We start from the raw sequence: 25218 nt of genomic DNA on the forward strand, positions 1-25218 counted from the left end.
TTGCCTGACTTCACAACGTGAACACATCCCGAAGCATGCAGCATCAGAGAATTTCATCATCTTATGCACACTCAAAGGGCAGTCACACACACACACACACACACACACACACACACACACACACACACACACCTGTGTGGCAGGGGTCACTCACCCAATGAAGGTTTATTATTTTACTTTTTAAAACCAGGTCTCGCCATGTAGCCCAGGCTGGCATGGAACTTGAAATCCTCTGCCTCAACCTCCAAAGTTATGGTATTAGAGATGGCCACTCCCATGCCTGACTTTTGATGTGGTCTCTTGATGTATCAAGGGACTAAATGCATACAAGGGCAGGGGGCAGCTGTTGATACCATGACATGGCATACTTTATACTCGTGTGTGTGAGGGGGGTGTTCTTACTAGGTATACTGTCTATGTCTACACTAGTCTTGAAATAGTCATCTTCCTGCCCCAGCCTCCCAAATGCTGAGACTACAGGTGAACCAAGATGCCTGGACCTAAAATTATCTATCTATCTATCTATATCTATCTATTTATCCATCCATCTATCTATCATCTATTTATCCATCCATCCATTTATTGCATGCATGTATGTGTGCACATGTTTACATATCATGCTATGCATGTGGAGGTCAGAGGACAACATGTGAGAGTTGATTTTCTTCTTCTACAATGTTGAGCCCTGGGATTTAATTCAGGTCATCAGCCCCAGCAACAAATGCTTTTAACTACCGGGTCATTCCACCAGCTCCTAAACCGGTTGTTAATAAGTAGGACTACATTCTAAAGTAACAGTAAAAGTATAGAGTAGTAACTTGGTTTAGTTGTTGTTGTTTGTTAATTTTTCCTGAAACAAGGTTTCTCTATGTAGCTTTGGTGCCTATTCTGGAACTCACTCTGTAGACCAAGCTGGCCTTGAACTCACAGAGATCCGCTTGCCTCTGTCTCCTGAGTTTTGGGATTAAAGGCGTGTGCCACCACCATCCGGTGAGCAGTAGCTTGTTAAAAGGCACTATCTGGTGTTACGATTGCCAGTTGGGCCCTTCTTTGTGAGTGCATAATCTCTCCTTTGGGCAGCCTGGAAGGTCAACACAATCATTGTCATAAACATATAACATGTTGCGCCGATCACTATAATGGCCACTCATAAGGAAATGAGAAAATTTTCATCTCTCTTTAGTCTTATGGGACCAACATCACTTACAATGACCAAACATCTTCTCTTGCTGCTCCTTCCCCATCCCATTAACACTGGGTCTCTGACAAGCATGGTCCCAGGAGCACGTACAGAAATGATGATGTTAAGGCTTGGAGGATCACATAATGCCACTTATCCCTCCTGCATTTCTGCCATGGCTCTGGCAGTATTCTCGGAGTCGGTACCTCAGAATAATTGAAGACGTGTAGGCTAAGCCAACCAAAACACTACCGTGGCTCCTGACCACCCATTAACCCTCAAACACTCACCATAGCAACTGACAGTCACAAACAAGAAAACTCAGCCTTTTTTGTACACTTACCACTGAGTTTAGGGTAATTTGTTACACAGCCTTACTGTAGACATTACTGATTGATACACACATGATTTATCTCCTCTAAGCACATATAGAAAGAAACTCAAGCATCAGAACACCTGCAAACATAAATATTTCACACAGAATTGCATGTGGCCAGTATGCAGAGATGTGATAGGCACAGGATTGGACAAAACCATATATTAGTCAATCCACTGGAAATACACAGGGACAATCAGAGACTTGGCATTGATCAGAGAAGTAGTAGCCACTTGTTCTTTTCCCCAGAGTTTTGACCTCAGTAAAAACATGTTTATGAAGACCAGGTCCTAGAAATAACAGCAAGGAGGCATGACAGTTGGTGCTCAATAAGTAGCCAACAGGCCAGTGCCTATGACCCAGTCTGAAGGGTCCAGGGATAGGCTTGGGGTTCAGTACTGGCCAAGTGTCACCCCTGTCTGAAATCCAGCTGTGTTGTATGCCAAACCCCATGTTCTGAATTCCACGGGCTAATGGTGACAGACTGAACTAACTTAACTCTTGCTCTTCATCTCAAACAGTTTGCTAACTTCAGCCCTAAAGGGGACCGAGGACAAAGCCACAGGAAATGAGTGAGACAGCAAGGCAGGCATCGCATCAAGGAGACAGCACCACATCCACAGGTGGCAGCCATCTTTCCAACTCAAGCTCAAGCAGCCCTCTAGGGAAGGGAAGGGGGGAAGGCTTCAAGATGAGGTATGAAATTTAATTCCAAGAACAAGAAGGTATGGAGGAGACTAGAAGATGAAGAGGAGAATAGCACTCCCTCCCCAAAAGAGCTCTGGGCTTGAAGGCTGACTCCAGGCTTCATAGCTGTCTGAGCATAAGCAATGTGGTCAGCCTCTCTGAGCCCCAGCTTTCATATCTGCAAAGGAGAGGCTGGAGGAACAGCTGCACCGTGGGCTTGCTGCAAGAATGCAGGGATGGTGAGATGGGGCACACACAGCAGAGGCTCTATGGAGCACGGGGCTTAGACCATTGCCAAGGGCTGGTGATGCCCAGCATCGTGCAGGGTTTGGCACTGAATGAAACAGGCAGAGCCTTTAAGGAGTTCAGGGTACCTGTGAAGCCAGCAAGACGGGAAACAAGGAGACACATAAGACAGGACTCTGCAGAATTCGCAGACAGGAGGAAGCGGGGTGTGATAGGGGACATTCTAGACAGATGACAGCAGAACTCTGGGGAGAGGACACAGAGGGGGATGGGAAGCTAAGGATGCCCCGTGGTAAGTGTCCAGAGAGCAGGGAGAGCCGCACCCTGTAACAGTGGCCACTGTGTGAGCCACCTTTTCCTCTACTTCTTTGCTGGCCTTTATAGTCTAAACGATTAGGTTAAATAATCTTTCTTTCAGATATACAAATTCCAGAGCATCCAGTGACTTTCGGTTTATAAGGGTGTGTGAGATGAGATGACAATGGACAGAATGTATTTTTCTAAACATTTAGAGGAACTAGCTCAAGTGGTCAATGCTGGTTGGTATATTCTGGCCAAAGTGGTGGGGGCAGGGAGTGGACACAAAGACACGTGCCCAGCAAGACTCCTACCCATGCCCCTGTTTATCGTTTCCCGCCCTCTAAAAGGCCTTCATATGCTGGGTTCCTCCAGATGGTGCTGGAAGGATGGGAACCCACCCTGTTGTCTCAATATCAGTCCTAAAATAAACCTGATTTTCTTCTCACCAAATCTTGCCTCTCGTGTTGGGCTTTGAGGAGCACGCAGACTAAGTTTGTCTACTCCAGCACTGGCCCCATCAGCAAATATCACCCATCTGTCCCAGAGAGGCTGCTGGGAAAGGCCTGACCTCTGCTTTCACTTCCTCCTTCCCCCTCTGGCCACACACTGATGAGAAAGAGAGAGATTCTGAGCTGACAAGACTCAGCTTGGGCCTTTATTTCCGACGGATGGTAAGAGGTGTCTGGAAAACTGGGCTGTGGGTCTCCCTGTGACTGTGGAATCGAGTCCATATCTTAAGTGATCACATGGCATTGCACTCCTCCACACACACAGAGGCACACTTGAAGAACCTAGCCCTCTGCCCCTGCCCAGTTGCCTTCTGAGGCTGCTGCCTCCCGCAGATGCTACCTCCTGCCTGGACACCAGGAAATCAGCCTTCAGTATTCAAATCAGACCTCTCTGCCTTAGCTCCCATACAGTATCCTCTGCATGGCTTCCAGGGAGCCCAAGCTCCCTAAGTGGCCATTATAAAATTTATTATCTATGTGTGAGTGTCTTTGTGTATATATGTGCCCATGTATGCAGGTTCCCACAGAGAGTGTTGGGTCCCCTGAAACTGAAGTTACTGGGGGTTGTGAGCCCCTGATGTGGGTGCTGGGATTTGAATTCAGGTCCTTCGCAAGAGCAGTAAGTGCTCTTAACCTCTGAGCCATCTCTCCAGCCCCTCTTGGAGTGACTTTGGATGTTTATGCCTACTGACACATCCCACCTGATTCCCCACTACTCTCTGCCCCTCGTTGTCTCGTTAGAGCTGGTTGCTGCTGTAGACAGAATGGCCCGCAAGCGTCTGTCCTCCTGGACTTCACAGGCACTAATCCTCCACCTAGAATTCCTTCCCCTGCCTTGTCCACTCAGCCCACAGGAAGCTCTGCCGAGGACACGGTCCAGTGAATGCTTGCCTGGCAACTTGATCCCACCTCAAGCACAGCCAGGCGTTACCCAGGTAACTGGGTTTTGGGATCTAAGACCTTCAGTCAGTGAATATCCTTCTCCAAGAACCTCAACAACCTGTGCAGCATGAGGATACAAGTGGCCTGCAGGTTCTCCTCTTACAGAGTCCCTGCCAACGAAGATGATCATCTTGTGAATGTCCTGGAGGCTAAAAAGGGTGACCCTTGACTTCCCAAGGACCGCGATTCCAGGATCTGCACCGGTCTCCCTTGATGAAAATGTCCCTTAACAAACATCTGGTACCCTGGTGGAAATATTCCATAATGCCACAGCCTGGTGGGGAGGACCCTGGGGTCATTAGCATCCTGTCAAGGCAGACCTAACCCTGCCACGAGGAGCCTGCTAAAAGGAGTAGGGTGTGCCTTTCCCTCGTGCTCAGCACAAAATTAACCAGAGGAAGAAAAAGCACAGTGTCAGAGGAGTGACCCGAACTGGCAGGTCTCCCCAAACTCTGCACCGCCTCTGTTGCCCTGGCAGAGAAAGAGCAGTTTGAACTGACAAGACAGAGTGAGTCTTGGCAAGGCAGAACCAATCTGAACGAAAGCAAGGTCTCGTTTTCTGCATGAACGCACACACCTAGGTGTGGTGACCCTCCAGCAGATCAATAGGAGCTCTGTGAATGTGCAGTGGGGACCTCGAGATCAGCAAGGAACAGCGCCTGAAAGCAGGTAATTTCTAGTTTTGATTCTCAGCTCCAATTTCAAAGCGGCAAGTGATGAAAGCCGCCATCTAGAGAGGGTGGCAGCCAGCCCAGAGGTTTTTAGTTGAGGGGAGATGTGTCGCAGGGAAGGTGAAGGGTTAACAACCCAAAGCCTCAGGTGACTAGGAGGCTCCAGAAGGTAAGCTGACCCGACTGGTGACATCTGTGGAAGCTAAGGAGCACCACACACCAAATGCTGGCATTTGCCATTTCCAGGCTTCAGGGGAACTGACCCGCAGACAGACTCTGCCACCCCCAGACATCCCCCTTACATCCTCTACAATCCCAGAACCCCACACTGCATTTGCCAGTCTCCGCTCCATGGGGAAACTGCTGCCCTGCAGTCACTCTGACAAAAGGAAGAGTTCCCTTTCTGGAGATGTCTGCTTTCTTGTATTTTCACATCTCTGGCAATATCTACCCAAAACAGGGCAGAGGCTTTCTCAGGACCTCCTTCACCCCCCCCCCACTGCCCCCATCCCATGCTCCCATGCTCAGAGGGTGTAGGAAGTGCAGAAGGCCAGCTCTGGGGCCATGGGAGCACAACTCTGGGTTGCTCATACCCACAAGCCTCAGGTTTCACCGTCTGCCACATATCTATAGGAAGAGGAGAAGGCCAGAACAGCCTCCCCCTGCAGCCCTCCCCCTGCAGCCCTCCCCTTGCAGCCCTCCCCTTGCAGTCCTCCCCCTGCAGTCCTCCCCTGCAGCCCTTCCCCCTGCAGCCCTCCCTCTGCAGCCCTCCCCCTGCAGCCCTCCCCTTGCAGTCCTCCCCCTGCAGTCCTCCCCTGCAGTCCTCCCCCTGCAGCCCTCCCCCTGCAGTCCTCCCCTTGCAGTCCTCCCCTTGCAGTCCTCCCCCTGCAGTCCTCCCCTGCAGTCCTTCCCCTGCAGTCCTCCCCTGCAGTCCTCCCCTTGCAGTCCTCCCCCTGCAGCCCTCCCCCTGCAGTCCTCCCCCTGCAGTCCTCCCCTGCAGTCCTTCCCCCTGCAACCCTCCCCCTGCAGCCCTCCCCCTGCAGTCCTTCCCCTGCAGTCCTTCCCCTGCAGCCCTCCCCCTGCAGTCCTCCCCTGCAGTCCTTCCCCCTGCAGCCCTCCCCCTGCAGCCCTCCCCTTGCAGTCCTCCCCCTGCAGTCCTTCCACTGCAGTCCTCTCCCCTGCAGCCCTCCCCCTGCAGCCCTCCCCTGCAGTCCTCCCCCTGCAGTCCTCCCCTTGCAGTCCTCCCCCTGCAGTCCTCCCCTTGCAGTCCTCCCCCTGCAGTCCTCCCCTGCAGCCCTCCCCCTGAAGCCCTCCCCTGCAGTCCTCCCCCTGCAGTCCTCCCCCTGCAGTCCTCCCCTGCAGTCCTTCCCCCTGCAGCCTTCCCCCTGCAGCCCTCCCCTGCAGCCCTCCCCTTGCAGTCCTCCCCCTGCAGCCCTCCCCTTGCAGTCCTCCCCACTGCAGCCCTTCTACTGCAGTCCTCTCCCCTGCAACCCTCTCCCTACAGCCTTCCCCCTGCAGCCCTCCTCCTGCAGCCCTCCCTCTGTAGCCCTCCCCCTACAGCCTCTCCCTGCAGCCTTCCCCCCTGTTCCTCTGGCCTAGTGGACAGGAAGGAGAGTCAGGGACATGACAGGAATTTTCACATATCACTAGACTGTCCCGTGTCCCTCATTTCCCATTGTGTGTAGCTGAGCACAGTGATATTATTGAGTTATAGTCAATAGGATGAACCATGTCCAAGCTGAACTGACCACACTCATCTGTTCTCCTTCCATGGCCAGGGCCTTGATGGAGACGCCAAAGCCCAGGAGAATCAAAGCCACTACAGAGGAGGAGACTGGGCCTGGCTGCACAGGACATGCATGCTCAAGTGTCAGCTTTCCACATGCAGGACCCTGTGACACAGGCTAACTTACTACTTCTAAGGCAAAGAAAAACAATGTAAACCCCCAGGGATGTGAAGGGGCGGGTCACCACCCTCTCCCAATACACATGTGCCCCCCTCTAAGCCTGACATTCACATGTACCAAGTCTTAAGACAGACGACCATCCTGTTTCAAAAAAAAAAAAAAGATAAGGATAAACATCACAAGACAGACACAAAGAAATGTTTGAAACAAGCACCTAGATACACCTAGTCCTGGGCAGCTTCATGCTGCCAAAAACAAGGCAGTGTACACTCCTGCCAGAGAATCAGTAGAACTAACAGGGCCTCAGGATTAGATCATATAGCTCAAGTGACTGATACACATGATAGATGAAAGGGGGTGGGTGAACAGACACAGGGATGAGTGAGTAGGTGCATGGATGGATGGATGGATGGATGGGTGGGTGGATGGATGGATGGATGGATGGGTGAGTGGATGGATGGATGGATGGATGGATGGATGGATGGATGGATGGATGAGTGGATGGACAGAGGGTGGGTGAGTGGATGGACAGAGGGTGGGTAGATGGGTGAGTGGATGGACAGAGGGTGGGTAGATGGGTGAGTGGATGGACAGAGGGTGGGTAGATGGGTGAGTGGATGGACAGAGGGTGGGTGGATGGGTGAGTGGATGGACAGAGGGTGGGTAGATGGGTGAGTGGATGGACAGAGGGTGGGTAGATGGGTGAGTGGATGGACAGAGGGTGGGTGGATGGGTGAGTGGATGGACAGAGGGTGGGTAGATGGGTGAGTGGATGGACAGAGGGTGGGTAGATGGGTGGGTGGATGGACTGATGGCTACATGGATGCAGGTGTGCATATTGCACATATGGACAGTAGATATACATGGATGGGTGGATAGATGGACAGAGGGTGGGTAGGTGAGTAGATGATGAATGGAACAGATGGGTGAATAAATAGATACATGGGTGGAGGGTGCTTGGATAGGTGAGTGGATAGAGGGTGGGCGGGTGGGTGGATGGAGGGTGGGCGGGCGGGTAGAGGGCAGGTGGGTGGATGGAGGGCGGGTAGGTGGGTAGATGGGTGAGAGGGTGGTGGGTTGATGGATGGGTGAGTAGGGGAGGGTGGGTGGGTGGATGGATGAGAGGGTGGAGGGTGGGTGGGTGGGTTGATGGATGAGACGGTGGAGGGTGGGTGGGTGGGTGGAGGGTGGTGGGTTGATGGGTGGGTGAGTAGGGGAGGGTGGGTGGGTAGATGGATGAGAGGGTGGAGGGTGGGTGGGGGGATGGATGGATGAGAGGGTGGAGGGTGGGTGGGTGGGTAGAGGGTGGTGGGTTGATGGGTGGGTGAGTAGGTGAGGGTGGGTGGGGGGTGAATGGGATGCACACCAGGATGGAAGGTGGGCAGAGTGGATAGTGAGGCAGTTCTGGGTATGTTTATGACCATGCCTGTCTGTGTGGCAGAACGTGTTCTCAGTACTGAAATGACAGCAATGAGCAAACACAAATCTTTTCCCGTTGTTAACTGGAGCCTTTTATTCCAATTTCCACAATTAGGACCTCCTCAACCCTGGCAAGCAGACACTGTGTCCATCTCCACAGCACAGATAAGCAAACAGTTGAAGAGTGGAGGGGGTCGTCTTTAGCCCAGGCACTCGGCCTCCACAGCCTGTGACTGACAGTCCAGGTTCTCTCTTGTACTAAGCAGACAGGTAATAAATCCACACGGCGGTCAGCCCAGCTCCCCTTGCAGCACCTGGCCTATGTGGACAGCAGCTGGTGAAGCAGGGTTTCAGATGTCCCTACGGTGTGACACACGTACACTCCAATGTTATCTGAGCCCCCATAACTCCTCACCCTTGGCTAGGCCTTGTACCCCTTTCCTCATGCCTTGTCCCGGCACTCTGACTGTAACCTGTGACAGTCTAGATTGTGCCCCTAGAAGTCCTCAGACATGTGTTGTGTCATATGAAGGAGGGGCAGAACCCAGGACTCTCTGACAACAGGGAAGGGGCTGCCTGTGGTTCGAGCGCCTCCAACTCCATCTATGATCCAGACAAGGGGACAGCAGAGGTCTTGTGGTGTCCCACAGGAAACAGGAGGACACAGTGGAGGGTGGAGCCAGGCAGCCCCCTCCAGGGCATCCTTCTCTCCACCCGCAGAGTGGAGGCACAGGTGAAACCCTGGGGTCGGTGTGCTTAGCCCAGGAAGAGAACTCAGCAGAACAGGAAGGGCGCAGGCTCTAAAGCGCGGAGCCCAGTCGGCAGAACGGATCAACTTCTCCCAGGACAACTCTATACAGATTAGCTTGAAATGGATCACAAAGCTAAACCCGTGACCCTGAGAAGAGAACCATGAGGGGAAGCTCCGTGAGGTTGGATTTAGCGGCCATGTCTTGAGATCCACACCAAGTAAAGAAGCTCAAAGAGGGAATGAACTGACGTCATTGGAGTTTGTGCTCACTAGTTGCCCTTTGGGTGAGGAACATGTACAGGGTGGGGGAGAAAACCCCAGCTCCAACAGCAGGCCTGGCTAAGGTCTGAAAACAGAAGGCTTTGGCCAGGGTGGCCACCAAACCACCCACTTTCAAGAGTAGACAACCACCTCGCACTGGTTAATTTTTGTCCACTTGATACAAACCAGAGCCACCTTGGAAGAAGCCCCAGTCAAGAAATTGCTTCTCTTAGCTTGGCCTGTGGGGCATTTTTGTGATTCATGATTGATGTGGGAGGACCCCACCCACTGTGGGCAGTACTACCCTTGGGCAGGTGGTCTGGGTTGTATAAGGAAGCCAACTGAACAAGCCATGGGAAGCAAGTCTGTAAGCAGCACGCCTCCATGACCTCTGCTTCAGCTCCTACCTTCTCCTGTCTTGAGTTCCTGCCCTCTCCGTGATGGAGTGTTACCTGTAAACAAACCCTTGTCCCCAGGTTGCTTTTGGTCATAGTATTTATCACAGGAACAGAAAATAATCTTCTAGAAACCCAGAGAAGCATTCTCCAGACTCTGCAAAAATCCAGTCAGCGTCAGCTCAGGGCGGCAGGAGGTGAGGACTGGTCTTGGCCAGGAGGTAAGGGAACTGGATCACCAGTGGGAACGTGGGACGGTCCAGCTGCTCTGGAAGACAGTATGCCGAGTTCTCTGCAATTAAACGCTGAATCACACTATGTGACTCAGAAGCTGCCGTTCTGGGCATTAACCACAAAATAAAATAGAATCGAGATTCCAACAGATATTTGTACACCTGTGATCACTGTCACTCTTCCTGACAGCTGAGCTTTCCTCGGCAGGTAAATGTGGCCTGCGCTGGTGATGGGCTATTTATTATCTCACTTTAAGAAGAAACGGAGGGCGGGTAAAAAGAGCACTCACTTCATTAAGAACCTGCCCTGGAGCCATGAGCACCTGTGTGACTTCTTCAGCACCCATGCCAAGGCTGGGCATGCTCAGTTAGACTGTCCCAAACCACAAGCTCTCGGATCAGCGAGAGACCCTATCTCAAAAAATAAGATGGGGAGTAATTGAGAAAGGCACCGTATGTTAAACACTGGCCTCTGTGTGCACTCTCATGCATATGGGCACACACACATACACATAAATACACATACGCACAAAGACACATAATCCTGGCATATGGGCACACACACACATACACATACGCACAAAGACATATAATCCTGACACATGCCACACCGTGAGTGTGACCCTTGAGGACTTTTCTATGAAGAACCAGAGAGTGAACAGTCTCAGCCACTGTTGCTCAACTCTGACCTTGTAGCACAAAAGCAGCCACAGCCACACAGAAAGAATGGGCACAGCTGTGTCCCAATAAAACTTTATTTACAAAAAGACAAGAAGCCCCAGCTTGCCAGCTGCTGCTGTAACGCTAAGCGCAAAGCGAGAGCTCCCTGTGCAGGAGGCAGTGGGACAGCGGCTTCTGAGAGAGCCTCGCAGCCACATTCCCAGCCTGGGGGTTTTGATTTACGATGGCCTGTCAAGCCCTCTGTGTATTTTCCCACATCTCTGAATTGTGCTATTTTCTCTAGTTTTGAAAAGGTTTAAATAAATAAATAATAGCTCAGCAAAATGTATTCTATCCATACCAAAAGGAAAACCAGCTTAAGCGAGTTTCAGAGGAGAGAGCCGGAGGGTTGGTACAGTCCACAGTGGTTTACTGTATATTTTAGAGCCTCTAGGAGTAACTGCTGGAGGAACTGAGAATGCTAATTACCCAATTTGATAATTACACATTACAGCCACACGTCAAAGTCTGATACCCCATAAATAAGTGCAAATATTATGTCAATTTCAAAAGCACATTATTTGGCAATCAAAAGAAATGAATTACTGGGCTGGCGAGGGGACTCAGTGGGTAAAGTGCCTGCAGCACACACATAGGGCCTGAGGGGGACTCCAGCGCCCATGTAAAAAGCCTGGTCGGGTGGCGTACACCAGCAACCCCCAAGGGGACAAGAAGTCCTTGTAGCTCATTGGTCTACTGAAGCCAGGAAACCCAGGTTCAGTGACAATAGCTCCAAAAGAAAAAGAAAATAAACACTTAAACACAGATGTACATGCACACATATACCCGCTACACACATGTGCATCAGAACACACATATACATGCAAGAACACACATGAACACGCATGTATACACATGCATATACATGCATGCAGAAAGGGGGAGAGTGAGAGAGAGAACAGATAACTCTTTTTAAAAACCCTTTAGAAGTGAAATTAATGCAGGGGACACAACTTCACAACAGCAGGGCACTGGGTGCTGTCTCTGTCTAGTTTGGGGGCAGCTGTGGAGGGAGAAGTGGTGGGTGACAAAGATGCTCTAGACTGGGTGGCAGTGGGCACATAGCTCTGACGCTATTGCTAGAGTAGACACGTTCCATGGGCAGATTGCCCAGGAGGGCCACAAAATTTCAGTAAAGCTACCATTAAAGTGACTTAGAGCAGGCTGGGGATGTGACTAGACATCAGAGTGTTGTCTTGGCAAGCTTGAGGCTCCTCTGTCCCCAGCGCCACGATCAACAGAACCTAATGAGTGGGGTGGACAGCCTCCATACCAGTCTACAGACAGGGAGAGACAAATGCTGGGGGCTACCAGGCAGAAGCTGCCCAGAGAAACCGTGTTTCCAGCACGCACATGGGCCTCTCTCCAGGCCAGCAAGGACAGTGCAGCCCAGGACAGAGAGCCAGAGGAGTCTCGTTGGCATCCATCCAGCTGACCCTGGAGAGTGGAGGGACAAGGCTAAGTGGATTCTGGCCTCTAAGAATGCCCCCTTGGGAGGCTGCCCAGAGTTTGAGGTTCCAGGGGCTGCAGGTGTGGGTGGCTCCCTGATGCCACAAGGCCATAAAGCCTGTTGGGCATCTACGCCACGTTCAAGCATCGCAATGCCGCCGGCAAGCCCGGCAGATGGCTGTGGGAGGCGGCAGATGGAATGCCGCGGGAGCAGAGGGTGCCTTGGATTCCCTCAGCTGCTCCAACACGTGGACCCTGACAGCTGTCTGCTTCAAGGCAGGGGCCTCCCAGGCAGGGGGAACACACAGTGAGCAGCCCAAAGCTTATCCAGGGCCCAGGAAGCAGAAGAGGGACCAGAAGTGTGGGTGGGAAGACGTTTCTGATGGGGCGAAACCAGCACGAGGCCAAGAGGCCAAGAGGATCTGGTATTGTGCTGTGCAACGTCAGGCTCCTTGCTCAACTCTCTGAGTCGCTGTCTTACAGCTTTGACACATACCTGAGAGCTGTGGGAAGAAAGAAAGGGGGTGGGAGCGTGCCTGGAGGGGGGGATGGAATCTTGTGCCACCCTCAGTGGAGTAAACTGAACATTAGCTGAGTAGACACAAACACAAACCAGGTTGTTTCCAAGTTAGTTTGCCGCTAGCCAGGAGGAACTGGGGAGCTGGGGGAACAGAACAAAACACCCAACCAGATATTTGTCCATCTACTCTTGTGTGGATCTTCTCACTTGGGTCTCAGAACTCCGTAAACTGCATGCTGTGACCCCCACTTCTTACGGAGGGACATTGAGCTTAAGAGATGGGTAGTATGTCTGATGTCCTACAGAGACTGCGGCAGAGACAGAATTCGAATCCAGAGCCCATGCTTTTTGACATGGCACTTAGATGCTGTACAATTAAACCCTAGCTCTGACACTGTGTGGCCCGGAACATGCTTTGGTCTCTCTCCAAACCTCAACTTCCCTGTCTGAGAAACAAGAAAAATCAAACCCCCTTTGAGGCCTATGATGAGATTTCAGTGGAATAACATGCCTGCAGTAGGCTGGTATGCAGACAGTGCCTATTAAGTGTCTACTGTGTGCCAGGGCTGAGAGAGGGTGCTGCGAAGGGGACCCCATTTCCTAGAGACTTTATTCAGGAGAAAGACTTACTACACAGAGCCGGTGGCAGCCACAGAACTCCACTGAGGGCCTCAGCTCCTTGTCTGAAAACAGCAGCTGAGCCAACATCCCTGTATTTCTGTTCCAGGGGACAAAATCCCGGAAGAGTCAACTGGGACTGGACAGGCTTACCTTGGCTGACAGCTTCAGGGGTGTCATGTGAATTTTCTGGGGTGACATGAATGAACCAACAACAGACTAAAGACAGCATCCTCCCCAGAGTCTAGCTTGGTGAGCCAGAGGGTTACTGGGGTCACTCACAGAAGCTGTACCCTGGAAGCTACACCCCCGGAAGCTGCACCCCTGAAAGCTGTGCCCCTAGAAGTTGCATCCCCGGAAGCTGTTCCCCTGGAAGCTGCATCCCCAGAAGCTGCACCCCCCCCCCACAGATGCCACAACAGTTGTTCCTGTTTGCATGACTGCTTAAGGGGTCCTGAGAGCTTTCTAAGTCTGAGAAGTTTCCTAGGGCTTCCTGAGTTTTGCTCCCTGAGCCTGAAAGACATGTTTCAACTGGAGGATATCTCTACAGGTGGTTTCAGCTAAAGTCTCTTGGCCCCTTGCTGTGGACTAGGGTGGGTACTGTCCAACATGGCAGGAATACACAGGGGGAAAGGTGGGCAGGAAGCAGGGAGATGGGAGAAGCGTCTAGGGTCCTTATGTCCCCTTCTGAGGCCCAGCCCTGACAACCTAACTGACTCTCACCAAGCCTACCTGTGACACTTCTTCTAAGGGAGGTGCCATAGGCTGAAAGACAAACCTTTAGCATGTGGCCTTTGGGGGAGGGGAACAGGAGTTGATCCCTTTCTCGGGGCAGTAGGAAGAGCAGGAAGACAATGAAGCAAGACACAAGAGGCAGAAGGCTGGATAGTCACGAGAGCCCCGGCACTCCCTACCCCACCCTAGCAATCCCTTCCTGCCCAGCTCACCTCCCTGGCCACTTTGCCCAGGAATCACTTCATTCCCATAGCCCTCTCCCCGACTCCACCCCGGGGCAGGAGACATTCAGGTAACACAGCCCCTGACCATGTTATCTCAACAAGATGTCCCCACCTCACTTAGCCTCCCTTTGTTCAAGCATAGCCTGATACAGATATAGCCTCAACTTCTCAGTTAGTTGTAGGACTGGGCCTGGCATTTACTAAAACAGAAGTAAATTGGTGTGTGTGTGTGTGTGTGTGTGTGTGTGTGTGTGTGTGTGTGTGTGTGTGTTTGGGCATTTAGCGGCCAGAGAACAATATTGAATATCAGTCTTCAGACTGACATTCACCTTTCTTTGTTTTTGTTTTGTATTTTACTTTACTCTTCCAAAGTTCTGGAGCTTGCCAAGCAAGTTAGTCTGGTGGGCCAGTGAGTCCCAGGGATCCTCCATCTCTACCTCCCCAGAGCTGGGATTGCAGGCTTATGCTACCCATAGAGCCTCACACTTGTCAAGCAAACTCTTTACCAACTAAGCCATCTCTCAGCCCTAGGAGCTTTTGATATTGTTCCTATTAGTAATTGCAAAGCATTCTAAGAAAAACAAATTGGCTCCCTAAAGCCGCTGTCGAGGAAGAGCAAACAACAAACCAAATCAACACCCGGAGAGAGAGTAAGCAGAGTGTCCCCAAGTAAGGGTGGCAGGGGAGGCACAAAGCCCAGCAGCTTCAGCTTCGAACCACACACAGGGGACCCTCTGTGCTGGGTCTCCCATCTTCGAGCTGGCCCTGGCTTTGTGTCTTAACCAGGTAGTGGGTTCCATAGCTATGCGTGGTTGTCTGTGAACGCACAGAGCACCTATTTAATAGCCATGCGTTTTCATTAGTAAATTACATGGAGGAAACCACCGTCTGCTCTCTATATTCACAAGTCTGTGCCCAGGCTCAACTATACAAGGGAAATGCTTAAAAACAGACTGTGCCAGGCACATCGGTGTACCCTTATCTCCTGACCACTCAGGAGGTTGAGGCAGGAGGATCATGAGTTTGAGGCTAGCCTGAGCTAGGTATGTAGTGAGATCCTGCCTCAAGAAAAGGAAAGTGATCCATATTGAACATAGATTGGCTTTTATTGCCTTATTGAGGCAGACCAGCAGCTATTTCTATTCATTTGCATAGCATTTGCATCTTGTTTGCATTGGGCCTGGTGGTGTAGGGTATCTAGAATATGCTTCACACTGCTCAGGCACCATGGACCAGCACATAGTATCGTGCACACAGCAGATGTCAGACATAAGTAATGTGCCGCTTATGTAAGAGATGTGGCAATTGCAGATTTGAGAAGAAAGTGAGGTCATGGGGGGGGGGTGTGGCCTCAAAGGAGACTTTGGGAGCTTGGTCCGGCCTTCCCTCTGTGTGCTCTGCCAGATATGTTGCCTCACATAAGCCCAAAATGACAGGGCCAAGGATTAGGGGACGGAGCCTCCCACACTGTTAGCAGATACAAATCCTGCCTCTTCGTAAGTGGTGTCAAGTGTTTGTTACAGTAGCAGGCGAACTAGCACAGACGATAAGATCTGGTTACAAATGTCAGGACATCCCAAGCAGGGTGGTTCAGCAGTGAGCAGCGGGTAGACTTCCAGGTAAATGTTCTCTTAACCGAGGCTGTGGGTCCTGGTCCCCGCCCACAAACGTGCGGGATGAGCACCGCCCAACCCTGTGCGGAGCCCATGGACCCCTGAGCCGCACAGCGATCTCTCAGCAGAGTGTGCTGAGCCCGCGGAGCCACTTAGAAATTTAAATCACCGCTGTTTACGCTCAACAGGCTTCTCGGCACTGAGGAAGCGTTTCCAATTATAGAACATGAAAGCCGGTCACTGGTCAGGGTTAATACAACGCTCTGCGAGGGGAAAGAGCAGGCGAAGCTACCCAGATCCCTAATTACCTGGAAAGGTAATCCTGCATAATTGGAATTGGAGCAGCTAAAGTAATCGTTAGATGTTGTGATCTGGGAGCCGTCCTCCCCCGGGCTGAGGGGCTTACATGAGTCCATAATTAGAGATGCTGAACTTTGGGAAAGAAAGACAGAATTGGAGCTAGGGAGGTGGGGTGGGTCCGGTGGCCCTGAGGCTCAGCAGCCTGGAAGGGAAGAGTGGTTGAGGAGGGAAGCGGCAGAGCCCACAGGACATTGGTCAAGCATCCTCTACAGTAGAAGGTGAGTCAGGGTTGACCAAAGAGTGCTGTGTGACCTTGAGCGAGCACTTATACCTCTCTGGGCTCCTGTCCTTCCATTACTCAGCTCTCCACCATTGTCTCCTGAGAACCTGCTGCTGCCCCCACACTGACAACACAGCCCGCATTTTCACAGGCCATCGTCCCCACAGGGCTATTCCTCCTGCTGCCCTGAGACCAGACAAGAAACCATTTCTAGACTGTTCCTGGATCAGCCACATCCACCTCTCCTCCTGAGGGTCTCTGTCCACAGACTGTGGCTCTGACAACTTGTCTGTCCCTCTACAACAGAGGTTCCCAACCTTCCGAATGCTGTGACCCTCAGGTTATGGTGAACCCCAAAGGTAAAATTATTTCATTGCTACTTCATAATTGCAATTTTGCTACTGTTATGAGTCATAATGTAAATATCTGATGTGCGGGACATCTGATGTGCAACCTCCAAAAGGGTCGGGACCCACCAACTGAGAATCATTTCTCTAGAGCTTGGCTGACGGGGAGGGGGGGTGTCTCCGCACTGCCTTGCTCCAGTCACACACAGAGGGACAATTGCAGATGCAGGTTGGGTGACAGAGAACAGGACAGCCTGCTCCTGGGCAAGGTGACAGTGTGCCTGCCTGGGGTAGGGGGTGGGGTGAAGGGCAAAATGGCACCAGGCAAACAGGCTCTGCTGTGTGTTTGTTTTCAGGCAGCAGGGCTGAGGACTGTGCAGGCCAGCAACGGCCCCAGGGTAGTACCAATGGCAGTTGGGGCCCCTGTGGTACTGGTTCCACTCTCTCTCCAGTATATTCCCATCTCCACACACCCCTCCTCTCCAAAATAAGCAATAAAACGCACTAAATTAAGTGAGCAGAAGAATTGCGCTATGATCAGGACAGAGCGGTGAGGAGGCTGAGAAACCGGAGAAGCGCGGCTGAGAACCAGCTCAGGCAAAGCCTGGATCAGCGACCTGAAACCAGCTCCCTGTGACATTGTTTCACACAAATTTCTGCCCAGTAGCCTTCAGAGACCCTGGCTTGCTGGCTGCAGGAAGTGGAGATGGAGACGGCTGGAGCAGATGCAGGCTGCAGAGGTTGGAACCAGGTCACTAGACAAAAGGTATCGCCCAGATCCGCGCCCAAGACACCCTCCCTCTTTCCTTTTTTCATTCATCAAACCTTTACTAAACTCTTTCTATGTGTCAATAATATTTGGCACTCTAGGGTGAGAGAGGACAAAACATATCGCCTGTCCCGAGGGAGTGCCAGTCTGGTACAGGTGGCTCTGAAACAGTGTGATTGGGGTTGACATGACCCACTGTGGACAGGCATCTTGGGAAGGCTCAGGGATGGCTTTTCAAAATGGGTCGTGTCTATGAAGGGTTTGAAGTATGAATAGACATTTGTAAGGTCAAGCAATATCAACAAGGTACAGAGGCATGAGAAGATGCTGGAGAGTTAGGGAAACGGATGTTGGTAGGGAGGCAGGCCTAGAGCCCTTGGCCAGGCCCCATGTTGCCATAAGCAGATGGCAGATATTCACGCTCACCATTGTCTTCTAGAGTATTCTGTAGGTGCAGAATGGATTTTAAGCAGTGCAGCCTGGAGAACAGGCGGCCAGCTGAGTGGTCACTGTGGAAACCCCCGAGAGAGTGAGGCACGAGGTCCTCTAGAGAAAAGAGGTGTGGCGCTTGTCATACAACTAGACCTAGAGAAGGAAAAGTGACAGATGGCTGTCTCCCGGGTCTGGGAGTGTACTGGCCTCTGAAGGAGAGACGTGCGCAGGTCCCCAAGGCTTAGCTATGATACAGAACAAAGTGCAAAAGCGACACAGACCGAACATCCTGCTGCTTAAATGAAGTCTCCACATCGCAGGGTATCCTATAGCTGCTCACAAAAGGAAGGGAGAACTTGTGTACAGCTCCGGGGTAGAAACCATGCTTTACCATGCGCTAGGTCTTGGTTTACCCACAGCACAGAAGAAGAAAGAGGAAGAGGAGAAGTTGGGGGTGGAGGGAGATGAGGGGGATGAGGTGAGGTGAGGTGAGAAGTTGTGGGTCTGATAAGAAAGGGAACTCATGATTCCATATATATAAAATGTATGTACATCTGCATCCACAAGTAAGCAATGTGCATGGTGTGGCAAACACTGATAAAGCAATGCAGTAGTCATGAGCATCAAAGGGGAGCCCATACAAGTCCTGTCTCTAGCATCTGCACTTAGGTGTTACTAAGATTTCGCTAAGAGTGTGTAATTGTGACAGAGACCTGGAGGAACAGTGTTCTAGGAGCAGGAACAGCACATGCAAAGGCCCTGAAGCACACAGCCGCTTGGCTGACTAAAGGAACAGCAAGTATTCCGGAGCTGAGGAAGGGGAAGTGGCAGAGGACGACATCCTGGCTAGAAGACCAGGTCACACGAAGCCTATCAGGGCCATAGCAACAATATTGAGTTTACCCTGAGTAAGATGTGACCCACAGGGAGGTCAAATAAGGGATCCTGTTATGTGACATATGCTTTAAAAATAAAAGAGCATTCTAAGTTAGGTGTGAGCCCAGCACACAGGAGTTTGAGACAAGAGGACCATGAGTTTGAGATTAATCTGGACTATAGCAAGATGATACACTACACAATACACACACACACACACACACACACACACACATGCACACGCACATGCACACATGCAGGCACATACACACAGGCTGGAGAAATGGCTCGACAGTTAAGAGCACAGACTGCTCTTCCAGAGGACCCACGTTCAGTTCCCAGCACCCACACGGCAGCTCATAATTGCCCATGACTCTGGTGCCATGGGATCCCATGACCTATATATAGACACAGATGCAAGCAAAATACCTATACACATAAATAAATAAAGTTTTAAAAACCATTCTGACATTAGGGTGTGGCTCACTGGTGAGTGCCCACGCAGCATGTGTGAGTCCTTGAGTCCACACCCACCATAACAGAGTAGTAAGCTCACTCCCAGTGACACATTTCTCCAACAAGGCCACACCTCCTAATAGTGTCACTCACTGGTGACCGAGCATTCAAACTCATAGCATGAGTCTACAGGGCCTTTCCAACTCAAACCATCACAGTAAGTAATAAGACCATGGTGGCCGCCAAGAGGCTCAGCAGTCGATAATTTGTCACAGAAACATGAAGATGTCTAGAGCAGAGGTTAAGGCAAGGAGGGAAATGCCAGCCTGAACTCACTCAGAGGCCATGGAGAAGGGGTCCCAGTCTTCCCACAATCCGCTGGATCTACCTTAGCCACAGAGGAAACAGTCTGAGAACCAGATTCAGTAGAGACAGGAAGATCAAGAGTTCAAAGCCAGCCTGGCCTACATGAGACCCTGTCTCAGGAGACAAACAACAGGCAGGAAGAGGGTAAGAGCACTTGCCACCAAGCCCGATGCCCTGAGTTCAGCCCCCACGGCACACATGGTGGAGAGAACTAATGCCACAGACTACACTCTGCCTCGCAGACCTGCGCTGTGGTACACATGTGCCTAAATACATGCTCACAGTTAAACATGTGCCTACATACATGCTCACAGTTAAACATGTGCCTACATACATGCTCACGCAGTTAAACATGTGCCTACATACATGCTCACACAGTTAAACATGTGCCTACATACATGCTCACACAGTTAAACATGTGCCTACATACATGCTCACACAGTTAAACATGTGCCTACATACATGCTCACACAGTTAAACATGTGCCTACATACATGCTCACACAGTTAAACATGTGCCTACATGCATGCTCACACAGTTAAACATGTGCCTACATGCATGAGCACACAGTTAAACATGTGCCTAAATACATGCTCACAGTTAAACATGTGCCTACATGCATGCTCACACAGTTAAACATGTGCCTACATACATGCTCACACAGTTAAACATGTGCCTACATGCATGCTCACACAGTTAAACATGTGCCTGCATGCATGCTCACACAGTTAAACATGTGCCTACATACATGCTCACACAGTTAAACATGTGCCTACATACATGCTCACACAGTTAAACATGTGCCTAAATACATGCTCACACAGTTAAACATGTGCCTACATACATGCTCACACAGTTAAACATGTGCCTACATGCATGCTCACACAGTTAAACATGTGCCTAAATACATGCTCACACAGTTAAACATGTGCCTACATACATGCTCACACAGTTAAACGTGCCTACATACATGCTCACACAGTTAAACATGTGCCTACATACATGCTCACACAGTTAAACATGTGCCTGCATGCATGCTCACACAGTTAAACATGTGCCTAAATACATGCTCACACAGTTAAACATGTGCCTACATACATGCTCACACAGTTAAACGTGCCTACATACATGCTCACACAGTTAAACATGTGCCTACATACATGCTCACACAGTTAAACATGTGCCTACATACATGCTCACACAGTTAAACATGTGCCTACATGCATGCTCACACAGTTAAACATGTGCCTACATACATGCTCACACGGTTAAACATGTGCCTACATGCATGAGCACACAGTTAAACATGTGCCTACATACATGCTCACACAGTTAAACATGTGCCTACATACATGCTCACACAGTTAAACATGTGCCTACATACATGCTCACACAGTTAAACATGTGCCTACATGCATGCTCACACAGTTAAACATGTGCCTCCATACATGCTCACACAGTTAAACATGTGCCTACATACATGCTCACACAGTTAAACATGTGCCTACATACATGCTCACAGTTAAACATGTGCCTACATACATGCTCACACAGTTAAACATGTGCCTACATACATGCTCACACAGTTAAACATGTGCCTACATACATGCTCACACAGTTAAACATGTGCCTACATACATGCTCACACAGTTAAACATGTGCCTGCATGCATGCTCACACAGTTAAACATGTGCCTACATACATGCTCACACAGTTAAACATGTGCCTACATACATGCTCACACAGTTAAACATGTGCCTACATGCATGCTCACACAGTTAAATGCAAGCTTTTTTTTTAAAGAATAGAAAGAAACAAGGAAAGAGCAGGTTATAATCCTACCTCCTAACTCAGTGACTATGCTGTGCCTGTTTCCTCACCTGTGAGGGGGGCTGTGTGACTCTGTATATAAAGAACAGAGCCCAGAGAATGGTGCAGTGAGGCCCACTGATGTGTGTTGAGAGGGTGGGTGTTTTGTCACCTCAGCAGACTAGAAGGACTCCAGGAAAGAGGAAGCTGGTATGCTAACAGAGTCTAGAAGAAGAGCATGCTTGGAGAGAGAGAGAGAGAGAAGTCACTGGGGCAGACCCCAAAGGGGTGGAGGAAGATGGCTCAGAGAAAGTCATTCGTCTCTTATGCCTTGGTTCCTGTTGGAAGTGGAAAATCAATTGCAGAGGGAAGATGGGGAGCTGGCAACTTGACCCAAGAGCACCTGGGACCTCAGAGGGCAGCTGGGAGAGCCATTCAGCTGCTGCAAACTAACCCTGCCATCCAGAGGAAAAGCCAGAGCCTTTGAGAGGTGTGGAGGCAGAAAAGGCTTCCATCACTGGGTGACAGAGCCTCCTCATAAACATTTGATATACGCCATCAGACAGTCTTCTGTGTGGCCACCAAGCCCTAAAGTCAAACTGGACCACCAGTAAAGCATGACATATGCTCTCGGGAGCCCTTAGTCCCCATAAAGAGAGCAAGAAAGGCCTGAGCCCCTGGAGGAATAGGGCCAACATGTTGCAGAGCTAACTACTTACCTTTCTCTGAAGCCGGAGCCAGGTCAATGAAGCTGCGGCATGTCTCACCTGGGGAAAGAAAAGAAGGATTTCAGAACAGGAGGTCACAGCTTCACAATCTGCCTGTCCCCTTCGGAGGGTCCCAGGGGCAACACCACCCCTAACCAGACCCATGAGGCAGTTTCTTTAACCAGAATGCCAAGCAGCCTGTTGTGTGCCAGGAGCTTGGGAGGGAACCACTAGCTCCCCATCCCTGACCAAGCCACAGGCCTGAGCTCCTCTGCCTCCTGCCCTGCATCTCCTCTGGCCACCAACCTGCCCAGGCTACACCTCATGCTCTCCCAGAAGCATCTAGTTCCTTCCTGTCCGTTCTGTACTCTGATCACATGAAGCATGAAGCATATGCACGCGTGTGCACGCCGGCACACACACACACAGCTTTGGTCACATCTGTATCGGCGTAAATGAATGCAGACAGATTGTAATAATATATACAGCTTTAATGGGGAAATAGACTTACAGAACCACAGGTTCCCGCGGAGAACAGGAAAGCGGGGCTCACGCTTGCCAGATTTATATGTAAACAATAGCCCGAGGCGAACACGCCCCCTAAAGGGGTTGGGCTATCCCTACGTCTCCTCCTTTTGTCTAAATAAGACAGAACTAAACCAAATACAACTATATACAATAATAACAAATAATAAATATAACAAACAATATTGAGAATAAAAGTTTTGCTAAACATTCTATCTCAAGGAGTCTAAATAATGTAGAGAGTAACTACAATTATATAATCTTCAACTCCGTCAAAGATCTGGGAAGGGAATAAATATTACTTAACAAATGAGAGATATCCAAAATGTGCAACAAATGACAGAGACAACTGACTACCTGGGCAATCACCCAAAGTCTTGTTTGTAATGTTGAGTCACCCAACTTTGGCTAAGGCCTAACATAACTGACATACCATTATTAAAGGCAAGGAACTTTCTTAGAACTATCCTACCCTGTCTTGGCAAGATAAGACAATCCTGTTTCATCCACTTATGGATATTCTGTATCTTTGTCAGTAGTTGAGGTATATGCTTTTCGTAACCCAAAGGCCAGTTATGCCAAGAAGACAAGCTCCCAATGGAGTGTCTCTGGTGCTCAACGTTCTCTCGGGAGTAGAGTGGTGTCTCCAGGAGTGATTGTGTCTCATTGGTACAGAATTCTAGGTTAGATTAAGAAGATTCTAGGTGGGGCTGGAGAGATGGCTCAGTGGTTAAGAGCACTGCCTGCTCTTCCAGAGGTTCTGAGTTAAATTCCCAGCAACCACATGGTGGCTCACAACCATCTGTAATGGGGTCTGGTGCCCTCTCTGGCCTGCAGACAGAATACCAAGAATACTGTATATGTATACATAATAAATAAATAAATCTTTAAAAAAAAGAAACTGTATTCCTTGTAATTATTTCGGGTATAAAGCTAGCCGTGCAGGCGGTCGGGTGCCAGCCCCACCACTCCTATCTCAACAAACATCCCATAGAAGAAGCTCAAATTCCCACTGTGGACCCAGGGAGGCTTCCTCTGGCCTCTCCAGGCTCCTCTCCACACCCTTCCTGCCCCAGTTCCTCTTATCTGCTTGGAACCTCCACAGTTCTCAGACAAAGTTTCCTAAAGATCTCTGGTTCCTGAGCTTCCTGGAAGTCACATAACAATGGCAAGGCCCAGAATGCAGTGGCAGCCGCTGGGGCTAAGGAAGATGGGGTCTGAGCACAGGGGACCTCGAAAGTTCTCTGCTCTGATTTGTGTCACTCCTGCCCACGATCCCGCAGGCCACCCTCGGGCGGACAGCATGCTGGTGCCCAGGCAGGCTTGTTTTTACCCTCTGCTTTGCACTGAGAGACCAGACCCTGCCTTTACAGATGAAAACCGCAAGGCTCTGAAATGCTGAGCCACCAGCCTGGGCCGAGTGGCAAAAATAGCGCTGCTTAGATTATCATCAACAATATAGATGTGTTGACAAGCAAGAACATTGCGGAAGCGAGCGATAAGGAGAAAGGGGCTAAGGAACTGGCCTAGTGGCTGAGCAGCAAACACACAAAAGCCCCAGGGCTGAAGCTCAACAACATCTCCCCTCAAGCAAGAAAATTGAACTTTTTTGTTAGATTTTGAGTAAATCGTTTTAAACTTTCTTTAATGATACACTATTTTCTCAAATGCTGGAGAGGTGGGTAAGTGGGGTGTTCAAATTTAGGCCAGACTAGCATACTGATTGGATATTGGATTCTTTGCCTTCATGACCTCCTCCCTACATAGAAAAGAAAACTAATGTCAAAAATGATATTTCAGCCCAGTGTAGTGGCAGATGCCTTAATCCCAGCATCTGGGAGGCTGAGCTAGGTCAATCATGAACCTGAAGATAGTTTAGAACGAGACCCTGTCTTTCCTAGCTAGGGTTCGTACTGCAGTGATAACACCATAACCAAAAACAACATGGGGAGGAAAGGGTTTATTTCATGCACACTTCCATGTAACCACTCACCACCAAAAGCAGTTGGATCAGTAACTCAAACAGGGCGGAAGCCTGGAGGGAGGAGCTGATGCAGAAGCCTTGGAGGGGCGCTGCTCACTGGCTTGCCTCCCATGGCTTGCTCAGCCTACCCAGGACCAGCAGGCCCCATCCACAATGGGTTGAGCTCTCCCCCATTGATCACTAGTTAAGAAAACGCCCTACAGCCGTATTTTATTGAGCCCTTTTCTCAATTGAGGTTTCCTCCTCTCAGACGACTCTAAGCTTGGATCTAGTTGACATCAAACCAGCCAGCGCTCTGTCTCAAAAAATTATATTTTACAGCCTCGGTGGTAAAAAGATGAATGTGTTAAGTATTAAGCACTTTACCCATTTAAAAGAAATTAAATGTCTGTGTGGGTGAGCCTGTGGAAATATGGTGGCCCTTGACTTTCCCCTGTGCCTAAAGAGGGCGGGCTCACAGCATCCATTCTGGCTCCAGCTCCCACCAAGCCCAGCTCCAGGTGGTAGTTAAGGTTTCTGTGCAGGGGTTTTGATGTCTCTTCTCTCTACAATGCTTTGCTTAAAGTATAACTCACATGGCCCAGGATTCGCTGTTCTAAGGCAAGTCAATA

At 50.2% G+C, this 25218-nt stretch overlaps 1 protein-coding gene across 1 annotated transcript in view; it reads right to left on the minus strand.

Annotated features, from left to right (window-relative positions):
* Gsg1l (GSG1 like) overlaps positions 1 to 25218 on the minus strand; it is a 195192-nt gene that overhangs the window by 109680 nt on the left and 60294 nt on the right. Inside the window, exon 2 of the mRNA XM_075972157.1 lies at positions 22111 to 22158. Within this exon, the coding sequence (XP_075828272.1) occupies positions 22111 to 22158 (48 nt within the window). The remainder of the gene's footprint in view (positions 1 to 22110; positions 22159 to 25218) is intronic.

This window comes from Microtus pennsylvanicus, chromosome 5 (assembly GCF_037038515.1).
Source record: "Microtus pennsylvanicus isolate mMicPen1 chromosome 5, mMicPen1.hap1, whole genome shotgun sequence".
Taxonomy (NCBI): domain Eukaryota; kingdom Metazoa; phylum Chordata; class Mammalia; order Rodentia; family Cricetidae; genus Microtus; species Microtus pennsylvanicus.